The following is a 17572-nucleotide window of genomic DNA, read 5'->3' as shown; positions in this document are numbered from 1 at the left end:
ACATATGTACTTTCATAGGTTTGATCTGATGAGGTGTCGTACATTGTACTTGTACTCAAGAAAAAAAGTTTGTGCTTCTTATTCAAAATAATTTGTCTCCTTCATTATTGGTTGAAATTAGTAAATGAATCATATGCACGGGGTTTCTTCAGAAACAGTCAACAAAATAAACCCCTAATTATCAGCTTTGGGTTCTTTAATATTGAATTATTGCACAAAACGATATTGTTAATTAAACAATATTATTAATTAATTAATATGCAAAATCTAGTGGAAGCAACTTGATTATGAAAAGTGACAGCATAGCATGGACAGCACATCAAGATCCGTCTAAATAATATATCCCTTATCCTTTATTTACTCCGACACGCTGAAATAAATGGAGGACACCACTGTGACTGCCAGACGCCAGTTGTCCAGCCTCTGCGCGTGAGCTTTTCTCCAAATGTCGGTTACATGTGGGCCTCCACCCACCATCTCCCTCTCCCTCCCTTTCTTGCCGCTGTCCCGGTACTATTAACTACCACAAGTGGACTGGACTCGCCTATATTTGGCATCAACCAAGGTTATACCTCTTCTTCTACTATGAAAAAAAGAAAGAAAGAGGGGAGCCGGTAACGACTTTCTCGCTCCATTTTGTGGAAACCAGCTCTCTCCCTCCCTCGCATTTCGCTCGGATCTCAAAACTGTCTATGCTTGCTTTCTTTCTTTCCTTCCATCCAAATTCCTGATTCCTTCCACAACAATAACAGCTCGGCATCGAGAGCGAGCGCTCCCTTTCTCCTTCTCTATTCGCTCTCGATCCGTCGAGCCATTATTCTACACTTTCTGCATCAACATATTATGTTGTAGTTTGTTCGCCATTTTGAACCGCAACTACGACAACCACGAATAAGAGGAGTAATCGGAGATGGAGAACATCGCGGCGCAATTGAAGCGGGGGATATCGAGGCAATTCTCGACGGGGTCGCTGAGGCGGACCTTTAGCCGACAGTTCACGCGCCAATCCTCGCTGGATCCCCGCAGGAACAACCTCCGCTTTAGCTTTGGCCGACAGTCCTCTCTCGATCCCATCCGAAGGAGTCCCGCCCAGGATGAGCTCTCTGTTCCAGAGAACCTCGATTCCACCATGCAGCTCCTCTTCTTGGCCTGCCGTAACGACGTCAGGGGCGTTGATGACTTGTTGAATGACGGCGTCGATGTCAATAGTATCGATTTGGATGGACGCACTGCCCTCCACATCGCCGCTTGCGAAGGTCACGTGGAGGTCGTCAAGCATCTCCTTAGCCGGAAGGCTAATATTGATGCTCGTGATCGTTGGGGGAGTACGGTATTCACATTTTCTCTTTCTTTCACGAGTTCCTGGATATTTCGTCTTTCTTGTCTTTTCGAAAATTTAATCTCTGATTTTAAGGGAATATTTGTTCAAGAGTTTTTTTGTCTGCAATGATTTGATGCCTAGTCACGGTACTCAACCGACTGATTTTTCTTAAAAATGTTTTTGGACAGGCAGCTGCGGATGCCAAGTATTATGGGAACGCTGAAGTTTACAATATTTTGAAGGCCCGTGGAGCCAAAGTCCCGGTATAATATTTACTTTACCTTTCTCTTTCAGATAACTGAAATTCATCCATTTTTACCTCTGTTTATTGTTTAAAAGTTGGCTATTGTATGGGCACTGGTTTTTAAATCTTTTATGCTATTTTAGAAAACCAGGAGGACACCAATGGCTGTCGCAAATCCTCGTGAAGTTCCAGAGTACGAACTGAATCCATTGGAGCTTCAAGTCCGGAAGTCTGATGGTATCTCAAAGGCATGTTCACTTACTGATGTTGCTAGTAGTTCTCCATCGCTTTTGTTTAGTAAAAACTAATTGGACTAGTTCCTCGTTTGATTCGTAGTTGATAATTGCTATTTCAGCATTTCTAATACAGCCTTGGGAAACTACATTGAAGGGGCATTGGGGCTCCATAGTTTTTAAGTATTGGCAATATATGACAATCATTTTCTCATTACTCTCTTTAGGATGATTTATGGCATGGAACAAATTTGCAGTGCTTATATCATTTTTTGAGTCTTTGACACGTTGCGTTAGTCTCAAAGAAGTATCACTATTCACTAACCTTGTCCTAAATATGAACAACGTTGAACCTCTCTTATGTCTATTAGAAGTTACTGACTTATCTTGTCATCTGTTAAAAGTTGCTTTTGGTAAGATATTATCAAGAAATTTTCAATAGAATTCTACAATGGTTTGACCCCTTTGAAAGTTCTACTAAACATGTATAAAACAAAATTTTCCCTTTAGCGTGTTTTGACGTTACCTCAATACCACTATAGGATTATATTTTCTGTACCTCTGGAGTTCAACAATGAGGCAAAGCCTAGTCATTCATATGCTCTTTTCTTTTTTTATTTATTTATTTTATTTTTTGTGAAATAGTTCTGCTAGTTCATTTTTGCATCTTGCAGTTCCATGAAGCTAATTATTGAATGCTGCAATTTTAAGTTTCATTTTTCCTCTTTCCAGTGTAACACCTCATAAAATGTGCTTCTTTTTTTTTCATTCTAAATTTACACTCATTATATTTTCAGTAAAATGATGATTTCTTTGCATCTTTATAAATGTCTGGGCATGTTGCGTTTTGCATTTTCTTAATTGGGAAAGTTACACGTCTTTCTTGATCTTCCTCTGAAGTCCTGTCAGCTAATTAATCAATGCGAATGGCTAATAGATGCCTCCCATATTGACAGGGAACATATCAAGTGGCTAAATGGAATGGCACAAAGGTTTCTGTGAAGATACTTGATAAGGATGGTTATTCAGATCCTGATATCATGTATGTTCAAACATCATGCGTTTTAGTTTCTTTGCTATTATGTTTTTACTTTTGTAGATTGCTCAATTCGCTAATAACTGACCCATTTTATTATGCTCTCATTTCTTTGATACCAGTAGTTAAATTATATTTCCTTGATGCCCATTTCATTGGTCACTAGTAATTCCATGTTATTGAGTCTTTCATTTCATCATGTGCTTATAAGTTAAAATAATTATTTCATTTCTTTTTGTTTGGCGTTGAGGAAACCTTTCATCATTCTATCTGCAGGATGCCTTTTTTTTTTTTTTTTTTTTATGGTCTTTTCATCTTGGAGTTGGACATACTTTCTTTGTTTTCTGTATCTATTTGCCACTTGGTAAACCTTGCATCCTTCCATAATAGCTCAGTAGGAGCATGGACTGCATGTGTGAGTGGCACATACAAAGAACTAGTAGTCTGTTTCTAACTGTCGCTTGGTTTTTCTTTTTGGGATTAACAGATTCATGTGCACAAAAATTCAGAGAAAAAGCCAAAATGCATTAATCTTCCTTCCTTTGATATTGCTTAATGTTTACGGCAAGGAAAATTCCTTTTGAGATTCTTTAAGATGACTGCATATGCTCTGTATATGATATTCAGCCTACCTTTAAGAATTAACGGATGCATTTTTAGGGTATCCTTTTCCTCCTATTAGACTAGAGAATACCTCTGAGTCGCAATCTTATGATGGAACAGAAAGTTATTTTTGCTTTTGGTTGAATGAATACAACAATCTGGCCCCGAATATTGGAATGTAACGCTTCCAATTCTTCAGGGTACTGATGGTTCATGGGCCTTTTTTGTTTGAAACAGAAATATTTGAATTGATAATGGAGCCACTAAGGGGGTGCCACCTGGGTATGACATTAAGTTGTTGACAAGATATTAGTTAGATTACATTGAGTAGGGAGTACTCATCCATAGCCAACAACCTCTCAACCGAGGTGGTTAAGGTATGCACTTGACTTGGTAGTACCAAGTTCGAATCCCCCACCCTGCTTATTGATCAAAAAGAGAAAGAGTACTCATCCATATTACCAAGCTTTACTCCAACTATGAAAAATAAATGACCATCTAAGGCCCACCGAAGTGAGTTTAGATTGTGCATGAGCATATTTTGTAACAGCTTTGTGTTCAGAAGAAAAAGGGATTTGTAGTTTTCAAGATTAGTAAATATGAAGATATCCTTTTATAACCATTAATTGACTGAACAAGTTCTCCCTAATCTCCAGAAAAGATTCTGTTTAGATTTTAATGAGTTACAAAATATGACGTTCTTTTCTAACTTTATCGCGTAGCTTAAAAATACATCCCGACTCCATATTCTTATTCTCTTCTCTTTTCCCAACAGAAATGCTTTCAAACATGAACTAACACTATTGGAAAAGGTCCGGCATCCTAATGTTGTTCAGTTTGTTGGAGCTGTTACCCAAAATATACCGATGATGATTGTTTCAGAGTATCATGCAAAAGTAAGCAAGCCTCTCTCTCTCTCTCTCTCTCTCAAACCCGTCCAAAATCCCTGCTTTCCTCCCCTTTATATTTATATTTTCTTTAATACTTGTGTTAAGGTATGTATAAAATATCATATGGCAGAGTTGATGATATGCTGAAGTACATATTTTGTAGAAAGTTGCTTCCTTGGATTAGTTGAACTTTTTCCATGAAGCAGATGGTGGTAGCAGGAATACTTCATTGTATTGATTGAATCTATTTATATTCTTGCAGGGTGACTTGGGAAGCTATCTTCAAAAGAAAGGGCGACTTTCACCATCTAAAGCTTTAAGATTTGCTCTTGACATTGCCAGGCATGCGCAGTTTCTCGTATCTAAAAGCTTATTTCTGCATGGTTATGGACTAAAAATCCAAGCATGTTTTCTAAAGAGACCTCTGCCCTTACTGATTTTCTAGATGTGCTCATAAGTCTTTCCGTTTGCATGTAGCCTAAGGAAATTTCGAAGTTCTAATAGCTCTATTTTGGGTTTTCTGTCAGAAGTCTAATTTTTTCAGCTTTCTAAAGAGATTTTGGTAACTTCTTGTTATCAGGGGCATGAATTATCTTCACGAATGTAAGCCGGATCCAATCATTCACTGTGATTTAAGGCCAAAGTAAGACGATTAAATGCAAAAGTTGATTGATTCCTACACAAAGTGCAATTTTTTCTTTGGCATGAATTCATTTTGAATGAACTGTTCTTTAATATTTGAAATTTTGGTAAGGTGCCAGAAATATTTTGCTGGATAGTGGAGGTCAGTTGAAGGTAGCTGGATTTGGCGTGATAAAGTTGTCAAAAATATCATCTGACAAAGCAAAGCTAGCGCATCCAGATTCTCAAATTGACCATTCAAGTAAGTTATATAGGACTCAAAATCACTCAACTGGATGTTTCATCTATGAAACATCACCTTCAATGCTCAGTTCTAATTCCTGTTTCCGTATATGCTGAAAGTAACTCATATGAAACTTGATTAACAAATTTCTGTGCAATTATGACATAGCCTTACTAGTAATTTTCTACACAATTTATAAAAAAGGGGCAAGGTGCAAAGGATTTTGGCATCTACATGTTGAATTACTTATGCTACAATTATGAAATTGCCTTAAGCTTTTGCTTAATTGGGTAGAAAGAGCGATTTTAAGTTCTCGCAGCAATTTGAAAATATCTCCATGTTGAATTACACTTGTACAATTATGAAAGAGCAAAGGATCTTTCTTCCGTTTTTTTTTTTTATTTTCTTTCACTTTTGCATTATGCATGTCTTTAACAACATTGCTAGTCTTCCACTGCTGTTATAGTGTACTTCATTTGTGCTTGTGGTATCAGCTGATGCACATAATGAATGTGTAGTCACACTTTACTTGATGAATATTAGATGATGATATGTTCAACTAATGGTATTGCATTATTTATCGTAGACTTGTACTTGGCCCCAGAGATTTTCAAAGATGAAATATTTGATAGAGGCGTTGATGCATATTCTTATGGTCTTGTTTTATATGAGGTACCTTTCTTTTCTCAAATTTTTTATTTAATTTCTTTTATTGTGTATCTGTTGGAGATAACCCACACAATGATTCCCACATTGAAAACTTAAGAGAAGTGAAACTAGTTTATAATGCGTTAGGTTTGGCCCTAGGCTCCTAGCTCATGAGCCATTGGCTTTTGAGCAAATGTGGGTTACCAACTCTTGTATTGTAAGCTATGTCAAGGCCCACTAACAAGGGCTAACCCCGAGGTCCAGAAATGTTAACAGTGTTACATACTAACGGTTATAAGAATATTTTTTATAACCCCTGGCACATCCGTCTTCATATGCATGTCTTGCCTTCTCCTATAGACAAAAATTCACTGGTTTTCCCAAGTGAGAGATCAATTCTATTTTGCATTAGTGTTTAGTTAAAAAAAGTTGTAGGTGAGAAAGCGATGGAACTGATGATTTTTTTTCCACATTTTATGTTGATTTTATTTTGATGGCGCTTTTGTTAATTGTAAAATATGTCCTGTATCTGTATGCATTTGCGTCTATGCTATTTTCGTCAGTAGGAACTATTTGTTAAGCACTTGTTTGTTGTACTTTTTCCATTTGTCCTTAGATGATTGAGGGAGTGCAGCCTTTCCATCCCAAGCCCCCTGAAGAGGCTCTAAAATTGCTGTGTTTGGAGGAAAAGAGACCGCAATTCAAAATCAAATCAAGAAGTTATCCTCCAGATCTAAAAGAGTAAGTCTAGTTTTCATATATCATAACAGAATGACTTCGTTTTAAGCTGTCTAGTTTTTGTGATCTCACCCAAGGAAATGTTTTTTAACTTTCTAGCCTCAGATGTGCTGTCAATGGTGAACTTGAATTTCTATTATAATGTTTATTAGAGTTCATTCAACTATTAACAAAACCATTATACATAAGTCTACTTTAAGGTTTTTGCTTAGTTGGAGGATATTTTTCCCTCAGATTTTGAACTGTAACTGTATTTATGCCAAAATAAGTCTTGGTGTGGCTTTTCTCTGTCTTGCCGTTTCCCTTGGGTGAGGATGAAAGGGGATGGGGGTTTTCGTCAAAATTGCATTTGTGGGTTGAGAGGGTGACCTTTAAACTGCAAATGTTTCTACATTACACGAGCTTAACAAACTGTTGATTCCTTCGCAATCACCAAATCCCTCTTCGGTTATACTGCTTCTTCTATTTATACACTAGAAATAGCCACGATTTTACACCATCGAGTTGCTTAAAATTACTAACTGCACAGAGAACTTTTGATGGCAATGGCAAAGCTTGTGATGAATTATGCTACATGTTGCTTGTGCACTAACACAGCGATGTTAAAGTTCTAAGGCCTTCTTCATACTATCTTATGTGAAGGTTGATTGAGGAATGTTGGGATCCAGAACCAGTTGTTAGGCCAACTTTTTCTCAGATCATTGTACGTTTGGACAAAATAGTTGCCAACTGCTCAAAACAGGGATGGTGGAAAGACACTTTCAAGTTTCCTTGGTATGTACTCTGTCAGGTCTCTACTGAATATTGCTACTCTGGCAGTAACCCATGTCAAATGAGATATATTTTTGCTCTTAGCTAAGTATTTACCAATGTCATATTAAAAGAAAATTCAGGGTAAAAAACTTATTTTCTTTATTTTAAAATTTTCCCTTCTCGGCTGACAGTTTCGTGAGCATGCAAGTATCTTACTTTCAAGTTTGAACCAATGAATGAACGGTTGAGAGAGTGGAAGTGTTTAAATCTCCATTATGGCTCTTATAGTAATTTCAAGTTTCTAGACATTAGGTTTAATTTGTTAGCAAGTGGTTACTGTGTTTTTTTCCTTTGTCTCTTTCTTTTGCATGTAAACAATGATGCATTCATGTCATGTGCAGGAAATAGAGAAGGTACTTGGTAAATGGTAACCTCAGAAGAGAAGATAAGTTTCACGAACTCAAGTTTCCATGTCATAATGTTGCAAATATGTAAGTTGGGTCAAAGGCAAAGCAAATGAGTTTGTCCCACATTCTTTGTTCAGCAGTGAAGGAGCTGGAAACAGTTCCTGTGTAAAATATGTGGGAAAGTTCCATTTTGTATTCATCTGTTTGCCTAGAAAGCTGAAGAATAATAATGTACTGATTACGGCATTCAGAATTCCTAATCGCATCTCCTGATTTTTAGTTCAACATGAAAGACCATACTTGTTTTAGCAAATTTTTTTAACGTAATATTCGATACTCCTTGAGTGGACATTGGCAGGTTTGAATGTTTGATTGACCAATATAATTGTCTATTAGCTAAAGAGTGAGCTCCAAGCACCGAACAGTCTTAATAGTCTCATTGCCTACTGAGCGGAGCGTCTCTTGGGGTACACTTCGAGACCCAAAACTCATGCTTTCTCCTATGCAGACAAAACCAAGTAGCCAGACAGACAAACTGGTAGTTTTGCACATCATCAATTCTTTGTTGATTTTCTTGATTAATACCTCAATTTACAATTGATTAATAATAATTCATCAATTAACATGATGTCAAATTCTTAAATTATCATATGTTAGAAGATTGGAAAATATTATTTTATTGTTTTGTATGATTTATCAGCCCCTTTGGCTGCTAAAGTGTCACGAATAAGAAATTTAAGGCTATCGAACGTACAACTTTCAGTTGACTCTAGTCATCACAATCTAAGCTCTAATTTCACTTGGGATATAAAAATTATGTAGGGTGCACCACATGCATCCGTTCAAAATATAAATTATACAAGTGGTTTCATTTTCGTCCTTTAAATTTTTTTTTCCCAGTTTCGTGTCTCAAATATGGGAAAGTACCTAGTTTGTCCCTCGAAAAGTTTCGGTGACGGAAAAATCATTTTTGGCATCCAAGATGGTGTAAGTTCTACAAACTGGAATGATGTGTAAGAATCCATGTAGGACAAACAAAACACGAGGAATAAGATGTGAAGCAAATGACCCTAATCCCCTAATTTTCCCATTTTAGAGATTATCTCCATCTTCGTCTTGCAGTCGGTATACCGATCTCGACCGATAATAGGGAATCGATAATTGATAAATTATCAATTCTCAAGAAGTTATGCTCATAGAGTATCTATCAATAAATCTACATCAACAATTAAGTCTCATGGTAAAATAAGACATTCCACCATAAAACTATGCAAAAATGAATACACAATTCGAACTCAATGCACAGTTAACAGTCCTTCAAGTAATCAATAGCCTAAATCATTCCACCATAAGACTATGCAAAAATGAATGCACAATTCGAACTCAATGCACAGTTAACAGTACTTCAAGTAATCAATAGCCTAAATCATTCCACCATAAGACTATGCAATAGCAACCGGCAATTTTAAAGTTCATTTTAATTGCACTTGGACATATAGAATTAAGTAATCGGTAATCGGTAAAATTCTCGATTTTGAATTTTGATCACCGTTACTGGTACAAAAGTTAGCGGTTGCTTTTCAAAAAAAAAAAAAGTTCGTGGTAAAATATCGTACCGAAGAATTGGTAAAGGTATACCACCACAATGTCATTTTCGATAACCAAAGGATCGGTGATTGTACGGTATTCGATATTTAATCCATAGAATAACATTTCCTAGATTCTAGTCTCAATTGGGAATATTTGATTCGTTGATCCTTCTCCCTTCAATTTCCTTTGCAATGTCACGACCTAACTTAGAATTCGTCCCATTTGTCGTCTGCTGGGTAATGTTTCTTCGGTTCCATTATGTACGGGCTGATTAGTCTATTTGATGATTGTAGTTATTGTCTTCTCATTTGATGATTCTAGTTTGAATTGATTAGTCGATTTGAGCTAATGGGTGTCCAGAACTGTTGATTTATGGGTGCACTATGACTGTTCGATAAGCCGAAGCTCTCCTTGCACTATGACTTCTCTCTGCGATTGTTCATTTTTGGGTGTACTATGACTGTATGATCATAGGTTGCTCTCTTTGATCGATTTGTTTCCACAGATTTCATTTGGCATCTCTCTAAGTGTCTCTAAACAGCACTAATCTGACTTGTAGGTATCGTAAAATGGTGAAGACAAGTTCTTCTAAAGCAAAGGCTTCTAGTATGTCGCATGGTGATGATGATTGTATGAGATCACAAAACGTAACTGCAGATATTGAGGTTAATGGTGAGGATAGCACAGATGCTGACAATGATAAAAGTGTTGTGAATGAAAGGTTCGATGACAATATGGATAATGACTTGTTTATGAGATACACAGATGTTATCGTTAAGGGTGGTCAAGGTGGGCAAGTAATTAATTAAGACTTACATATGTTGTCATGCTCCATAGCTTCAGGAAGAGTTATTTTGTTTTTGCACTTGCTAGGACAAACGATTCTACTGGAGCTTATTTTGTTGTTAGACTAGTTGTTGTTGGATTCTTGTCCATATATCATTTCACATTTCATGTTAAGGTTCATCGATTTTTATTCCCTTTTGAATTATCAACAGAATCTAGGGACTGGTTCATTGCTGCACAGTTCAATGCACTTGTTGATTTGATTAGGAACGTATAAACATAGATAGAGTGGGGTTCTGGAAAGTAATTTTAAAGTATAAAGCAAAGAAATGAAAATGTTCGTCTCCTTTTAAGTTCATAAAACTCCCTACACAATCATCAAGATTACGATGTTGTGAGATGATGGTTCATGGCTACTTCAACCTTAAAATTTGTCCAATCCATACAATCTCATAATGATGATGCAAGATATCCAGAAGTTGACAAAAAGAAACACAAAAAATTAACCCCAAAAATAATGAAGCCAGCAGTTTCAATTCTCAAATTTCCTAGGATGACACAGTTATACTACTTGGTAATTCTCTGTGACCAATTGTGTCCTCTGAGCAAACCTGGGCGGGGCACCACCTCTCAGGGGGATGACATTTGCAACCTACAGAAAAAAATATAAAGTTAAAAAGATTCATTCATGGAGTCAACAACAAGTCTACCCTAAACCACAAGAGTCGATTGGCTTGATAACTAACTATTAACTTGTGTTGGGATGATTTTCTATCATAATTGTTTGTTATGGTCAACGCATCCCCCCCCCCCCCCCCCCCAATCCACGGGGGACAATGCAAGAAGTTTCAAATTCTAACAAAAGTAGCTTCAAGTATTGGTTACAAATGCTCTGTGAGAATCTTGAACCAATTCAAAAATCTGTGTAGTTTAAAAACACAAGTTCAAACATGTGGCCTTATATTATATTGAACTAAAGAGGTCCGGCTATGAAGAAGCTGAAAGGGAGTTCCCGTAAGCAATTCACACTATATCAGAATTGCAAATTACATACAAACTAAAGCTAAAAGAGGTGAAAACGATAAATTCATGCCTTGTCCCAGTGCAACTGTCCTGCGATGGATTCCAAAATGGCACCCAGCGATTAAAAAATATATTATATCCAGTTCAAATGCAATCATGACAAAAGGCGCCAGAAGTACAAAGATATGATTCAGCAATCCATTCAAAAGAAACATAAATAAACATAAGATGGGCCATAAATCTGGATATAATAGCGTTATTATATAGCACAGAACAATTATTTATTAGGCAATAACTAATAAATTAAACTAACCTTCAGGTCACTGTACGTGCTGGTGGCTGAAAAGCGTACAGAAATGGGGAAAAATACTGATGAATCTGCTGGAGGCACAACAAACTCCATTGATCCACTGCAAACAATTTAATTTAGCATCATATGACAAACCAATAAGAACTAGCATGGATAGAAAATTAAGAAAGAAAATCTAAAGTTAATAAAGCACTCCAATGATTGCTAACCTGCGGTTTGAGTCATCAATGAGAAGGATGGACCACTCGATAACAGAATTTCTAGAGTCATACCTGCAAGTGAAAGAGGTGCAAATATTTAAAACCCACTAACGAACAATAATATATAAATGACTTTGACAATAAATATGAAAAGAAAAAATGCAGCCAAAAAGAGTGCACATGAGGCAAACCAAGTTGGGAGATGAAAATATAAGAAAAAAAGAGTAGAAAAGTAAAAATGAGAAAATACCATCACCAAGTAATCAGTAACCCAACATTTCTCTCATAAATTTCTATTTGCATATTTTAAGGGAAATCTGAGCTCTAATTCATAGCCACCTTCAACGGTGGAAGTAAGAGATGAAGTATGATTCAGAAAAGGAAACATCCAACTAAAATACTAATAAATTAAAATACTAAGTCAAAAAGATGAAGCAATTCCTCAACACTACAGTAATAAGAATGTAAAGTTACTTCTATAGCTTAAAAGCAAAATATGAATTGTCTAAAGTGTTTTTTTCCTTATTTTCATTGTAGAATTTACTTGGGCGGAGAGTTGAGGAAATTCAAGCAGAAGATACAAAAAAGACGAAAGGAAAGCTAAAAAGACATGGATGAAAGTGACAATGAAAGATATATACTTTAAAGACCCACAGAGGATGTAGCTTTAGATTGGAACAACAACAGTAATAAGAATATGAAGTTACTTCTATAGCTTTAAAGCAAAATATGAATTGTCTAAAGTGTTTTTTTTCTTCTTATTTTCATTGTCGAATTTACTTGTGCAGAGAGTTGAGGGAATTCAAGCAGAAGATACAAAAAAGACGAAAGTAAAGCTAAAAAGACATGGATGAAAGTGATAATGAAAGATTTAGACTTCAAAGACTCACAGAGGATGTAGCTTTAGATTGGAACAACTAGATGATGAAAATCCAGACAATGGATTCCAACTAATTTCTTGCAAGGATTCATGTAGCCAACACCAAATTGGTCAGGATAGACTTTAATTATAATGATTGTATACTTCATTTAATATGTGGTACTTCACCAACTGGACGCTTTTTCTAATACATAAGTTTCTTAAAGATTTTGCTTTCTATATTCAGCATATTCAACTACCAGGCAAAGTCCAGTAAATAAACACATGAAGGTGGAGGAAAATGCAAAACAAACAGCTGACCAAATTATAGCTTCCATGGTTCTATATTGAAATTCCACAGCTCACAGACAAAATATACATCTACGTCAGCACAAAGATGTCTGCAGAAACACATGCATATACACATAGATATACATTCTCACCTCCATTCACCGTCAATCTGTCTAACACTTGGTGCCTCACGAAGAGCTGGAAGGGGTACTGAGACCACTACATTTCGCAGATCAAACATTGATGAAGCTTCATACTCTATGCTTACGTAAGTTTCATTTCCAGAAACAGAGGGCCAGCAATTAACTGCAATGCAACAAAAGTTGGTTAACAATGGGAGCACAGAAAACATCATGAACGACAAAGAGCCTAGGTTATCATACTTGTCAGTGGCACCATTGACTCATCTGCACTCTGCATTCTCCATTTCAAAAGACCAACACCAGCTGCATCACCAGCTTGACCAGTAGGAAAAGGTCGATTTGGGTCCTTCAAGCCTAGAATATTTTCACTGGCAAATAATTCCTTGTTCATGTTAGGGTGTGTCTTGAAAAGAATGCCAGGATTTCCCCCTGTTTCAACCTGGAAACAAGAAACACCACATAACAAAATCGATATAATAAATCACAACAGATACCTAAAACATCTAAGATATAATTCTTCAAATGATAAAAGCTGGAAGAGGAATTCTAAGAGATGTTTACTGCTAAAACAAAAATAGAACACCATCCACAAAACTATATAGTATCTGAGTCAAAACATTCATAAAAGACATATTGCAACAGAGAAAACTAAAAGTTCTTCAATTCGGTAAAGTGAGGTGGTGACAGCAAATCGCAGCCATCACTTGGCACAAAGTCAACATGCTAGAACAATCTCATTAGCAGGAAATCATTGTTTATAATCTCAAATCTTCATTTGAAAATAAATGAAAGAGGGTCCTGAAGAATGAAGCAAAAGACAAATTCATTTTCAATAAGGGGTCGGGGAGAGAGAGAGGGATAAGTGTGGTACTACAATCATAAGAAGGTAGTCATATCTCTTAAAACAAGCAAAAAAAAAAAAATTGATAATACGCTAACAAAATATGAAACTCTAGTCCATGTTAGAGGTGCTCCAAGGAGACGACTCAACCTTATCAAAAAAAAAAAAGACGACCCAAGCATTAAAAATAAACTAACAAATTTATGCAGCCATTATTCAAAATAAAAATCAGCCCACAAAAAAACACAGATAGAAAAACATGGCTTTAACAACAGCAACTGTTTAACAAGTATTATCTTAAGAAACAAAAAATAAATTGTGATAAAAATAATCTAGAGTTATTCAAACAGTAATAGAGAAACTCGTCACTATACAAAATCAAATACAAATCACCAAACATATATTTCAACTAAATGCACTGTTACCATAAATTTGTAATTTTATATCATCAGAAGACAAAGTAATTCAATGAAATATCGTAAACTACAACGTACACTTGAGAAAAAAGATTTAAATAAAACTCCATCTCAAGGGACAAAAAGAATAAATAATACAGCAAAAAACATCGAGAGTTTTTCACCAGTCAGAAGGAGTAATCATGTAACAATTAAAAATCAAAGCAGCACCAGAGCACCATACTTAATGTAATTTTACTTCAGCAAACTGAACTTAATATCAGGCATTAACCTAAAGTATTGGTGCAAGCAATAGAACTCTAGAAAGTACCATTCCAATTCCCAAGTAGCAAAAGGATCAAATATCATTACTTCTAAATGAACACTTACCAACACATAAAATAAAAAATGATGAACCAAACTATAATTCCTATATCCCATTATATCATTTTTACATCACCTAAAATGAAAATGTTGCGTAATATCCTAAGCCATGGCATTCCAACTGGAAAGAAGATGGTCCATTGCTTACTAGCAGAGCATAAAGAAATCCAAAAGCACCACCAAACATTTCGCATAACAAATCTATTTCCATTGATGCACAGCAAAAAATACTTTTTTCCGAACATAGACAAGGAAGTTAAAAGCACAAAGACAAGTACACATGCAATATCATACCAACACGAGAGAGAGAGAGAGAGAGAGAGCACCTGTACTTGAATTAGCCCATCTTCTTGGTTAAGAATTTGAAGAGACAGTGTTCCTTGAACATCAAAGTTACTAATTCCACCATCACGTTTTAGTGTCACATTAAGTTTCTCCTCCACAGTCAAAGTGACTGGATCAGTTGGTGGTGGCGCAGCTGATTTGGACAAGCCAACTTTTGGCTGAACATCCTCAAGAATGACTTCGCCTTCAGCCTTCAGGGATTCAAGGAACTGATTTGTCTTCTGGGACTTACCAAGCTTCATTCCAAGACCTTTAGATGGAGCTGTGGCAAAAGAAGGTGCCCGTCCTGGTGGATATGTACACAGCCAACAGAACTACTCAATTTGTACATAAAAAGTCTATGTGAAAAAAACATCATAAACGAAATCTACTATCCCATTGTCCCCTAACAGCCAATCAACAGATAATAGACTTGTATTAAATATGACCAAATCGTTAAACGATTTAAAGCTCTCATGCAAACCATACTTCGATAGAAAAAATATATATATACACAAATGAAAAAATGTCTATAATGTATGCTAAAGTTTTTTTAACTTGTGGCACGCAGAGCATAATTGACTACTTCTTTATGCTAGAAGCACACTTGGAAATGTTATTTGGATAACAGAAAACAAACCTTTGGACTTGCTAGGATAGGATTCAACATCAGTGGTTGATCCAAACACAGAACCACTTCCAAATCCACTTCCACTGCTAGAAATGCTGATATCAGCATAGCTACCATCAATTCTTCCAGAGCCCATTGATGGCATTGAACTATACCCTCCTTTATCACCTCTATTCTTTTCAATCTGGGAAGGGGGTAAAAAGATTCATAACATAAAAGAGTTCAAACTTCAAAAGGGCAACATACTACAAAACTTCAGGACCGTAATACCTTGCTTTTGTCAATCTCACTAGCTTTGCGTTTCATGACATCCTTGGTTTCATTGATCTTGCTCTGCAGTACCAACTTGTGCAGCTTCTCTTCATGACTCTCCATCTCACAGTACTGCTTCACCTGTGCAACAGTCACATTTTCCTTGTGCCCGAGGGAAATGACCTCATCAAAAGCAAAAATCAGCTCAAATGCTGCCCTGCAAATACCCTCTTCATCAAGAGAGAATGAATATTCAGGTACCTAAGAACACTTAAGGAGTCAACACAGTGCATCTCTCTGTACCTCTGTAATCACATGTTTTCAAAATTTTCAAAACTAAACGACAGAGCCCGAGAGAGACTAAAAGAGTAAATTAACAACAGACAAAAGTTCAACAGATAAATAAATAAGCATGCGTGAGATCAATCGCGAGAGAAAAAATTAGAATCATTAAATCAATGTTCAACCTATCTCCCCTATGCTATGCATATAATACAGGGTAATCAAATTATCAAAATATTTGATTTATGATGTTAAAGAAAAACTTTGACCAGCAGAAAAAGGATACAAGCTTGGAGAGCGTCCTCAGAGTCTCCAAATCTTCAAGGATGTTGCTCTGCTTGTTTGTGACTAGCAGCAGGTACAAAGCTTCAATTGGCTGGTAAACATATCGAACATTCTCAGTTTCCACATACGTGTGTTGCTTCCCCGTGCCTACCAACTTTGGGAAGGCCGCAAGAAGGCCTTCAATTCTTATCCGAGTCACTTCTACAAACTGTCTCGAAACAAGAACTGCAGCAAGGAACTGAGTGTCAGCAATGAAACAGAAATTTAAAAGGTAGCATCTGGGCTGCAACAATATGATAACCCAAACTATGCCAAACAAAACTACAGAACCTAAAATGGGTATTGGTTCAAGGTTAAGTTACCCATAACCAATGGGCATGCGAGATGACAACATAGGCATGACCAACTGACTAATGTAATAGGAAATGAGACAATACATGCAAGGAAACAGAAAGACAGTCCTTGTAAAATAAAAAGTAAGGAAAACGAAGAAAACTAACCTTTTCCAGACTTGCTTACAATGGAAGCAGCAAGAACAACCTACATCAGAGATAGAATGTAAATGAAACAAAATCTCGTACAATATGATAATTACAAGAAGCAGTCCTAAACACACATGCTATATTTACGTAGATCTGTAAGTTAACAAAAGGAAATACTGACCATCTTGATCAATCACGAACAGACAACCACCAATTAAAAGAAGGCCACGCAGATCCTTATAATCAGAGACTGCAAAATGGAAATCTGAATAAGTTCATGGTTATCAAAATATAGATCAAGCATGAACATCGCAAAAGATGAAAGAATATAAAACCTAAAGCCCGGTACCATAGTCTACAGACTAATCACATCTACAGCCTAATCGCATCATGGTTACGAAACCAGTAGAACTTATTGATCTTGACTGATAATCAATTCGTATCGTACGATGTGTATCAGAAAAGCTAACCGAATCATTCTATACTTACAAAACTCTTGGGCGTTGACAGATCTGCAAATAAATCTCCCGAAATTGAAGAAACGAAGATAAGATACCTGTGAATGGAATGCAACTGTTACTCTGGCGATGGTAATGGAGCCAAGAAAAGCGTAGGAAGGACGATGAAAAGAGAGATTGCTGAGGAACAACCGAAGAGATCCAGAGGGAAGATCGATATATGTTGCAGAGGAGGAAGAAGTGTGTTCACTTCTAAAAGAGCGAAAGACCCACCTAAAACGACAGACGATTTGCGTTT

General features: G+C 36.4%; 2 protein-coding genes across 3 annotated transcripts; one reads left to right on the top strand and one right to left on the bottom strand.

The window, feature by feature from the left end:
• Window positions 1-515: 515 nt before the first annotated feature.
• LOC120005582 (integrin-linked protein kinase 1) lies at window positions 516-8046 on the top strand. The gene is made up of 12 exons (XM_038855308.1): window positions 516-1330; window positions 1510-1584; window positions 1709-1813; window positions 2755-2840; window positions 4213-4333; window positions 4590-4669; window positions 4908-4970; window positions 5089-5210; window positions 5779-5864; window positions 6457-6581; window positions 7221-7352; window positions 7733-8046. Exons 1-12 carry the CDS (start codon window positions 911-913, stop codon window positions 7737-7739), a joined length of 1422 nt encoding a protein of 473 aa, XP_038711236.1. The 5' UTR covers window positions 516-910; the 3' UTR covers window positions 7740-8046.
• Window positions 8047-10440: 2394 nt separating this feature from the next.
• LOC120006116 (coatomer subunit delta-like) lies at window positions 10441-17572 on the bottom strand. Of its 2 annotated transcripts, none has more exons than XM_038856012.1 (12): window positions 17373-17572; window positions 16998-17066; window positions 16835-16874; window positions 16336-16559; window positions 15786-16028; window positions 15525-15699; window positions 14887-15191; window positions 13181-13379; window positions 12950-13103; window positions 11657-11719; window positions 11451-11547; window positions 10441-10766 (listed from the first exon to the last, which is right to left on the bottom strand). In XM_038856012.1, the coding sequence occupies exons 2-12, from the start codon at window positions 16998-17000 to the stop codon at window positions 10677-10679; spliced, it is 1593 nt and encodes a 530-aa protein (XP_038711940.1). In that variant the 5' UTR covers window positions 17001-17066; window positions 17373-17572; the 3' UTR covers window positions 10441-10676. The 2 variants fall into 2 exon arrangements, with proteins under 2 accessions (XP_038711940.1, XP_038711941.1); XM_038856013.1 differs by lacking the exon at window positions 17373-17572 and adding an exon at window positions 17306-17324.

This window comes from Tripterygium wilfordii, chromosome 9 (genome assembly GCF_013401445.1).
Source record: "Tripterygium wilfordii isolate XIE 37 chromosome 9, ASM1340144v1, whole genome shotgun sequence".
Taxonomy (NCBI): Eukaryota; Viridiplantae; Streptophyta; class Magnoliopsida; order Celastrales; family Celastraceae; genus Tripterygium; species Tripterygium wilfordii.
This window is presented reverse-complemented; position numbering and strand designations above follow the sequence as displayed.

Excerpts from the sequence above, each read along its gene's own strand:
- LOC120005582 (XM_038855308.1), top strand. The coding sequence starts at position 911 with ATGGAGAACATCGCGGCGCAATTGAAGCGGGGGATATCGAGGCAATTC. Across the intron at positions 1,331-1,509 it reads GTGATCGTTGGGGGAGTACG|GCAGCTGCGGATGCCAAGTA; the intron begins GTATTCACATTT and ends GTTTTTGGACAG. Across the intron at positions 1,814-2,754 it reads AGTCTGATGGTATCTCAAAG|GGAACATATCAAGTGGCTAA; the intron begins GCATGTTCACTT and ends CCATATTGACAG.
- LOC120006116 (XM_038856012.1), bottom strand. Across the intron at positions 16,029-16,335 it reads TGAGGACGCTCTCCAAGCTT|GTACCTGAATATTCATTCTC; the intron begins GTATCCTTTTTC and ends AAGTGTTCTTAG. Across the intron at positions 15,192-15,524 it reads CTATCCTAGCAAGTCCAAAG|GACGGGCACCTTCTTTTGCC; the intron begins GTTTGTTTTCTG and ends CATATCCACCAG.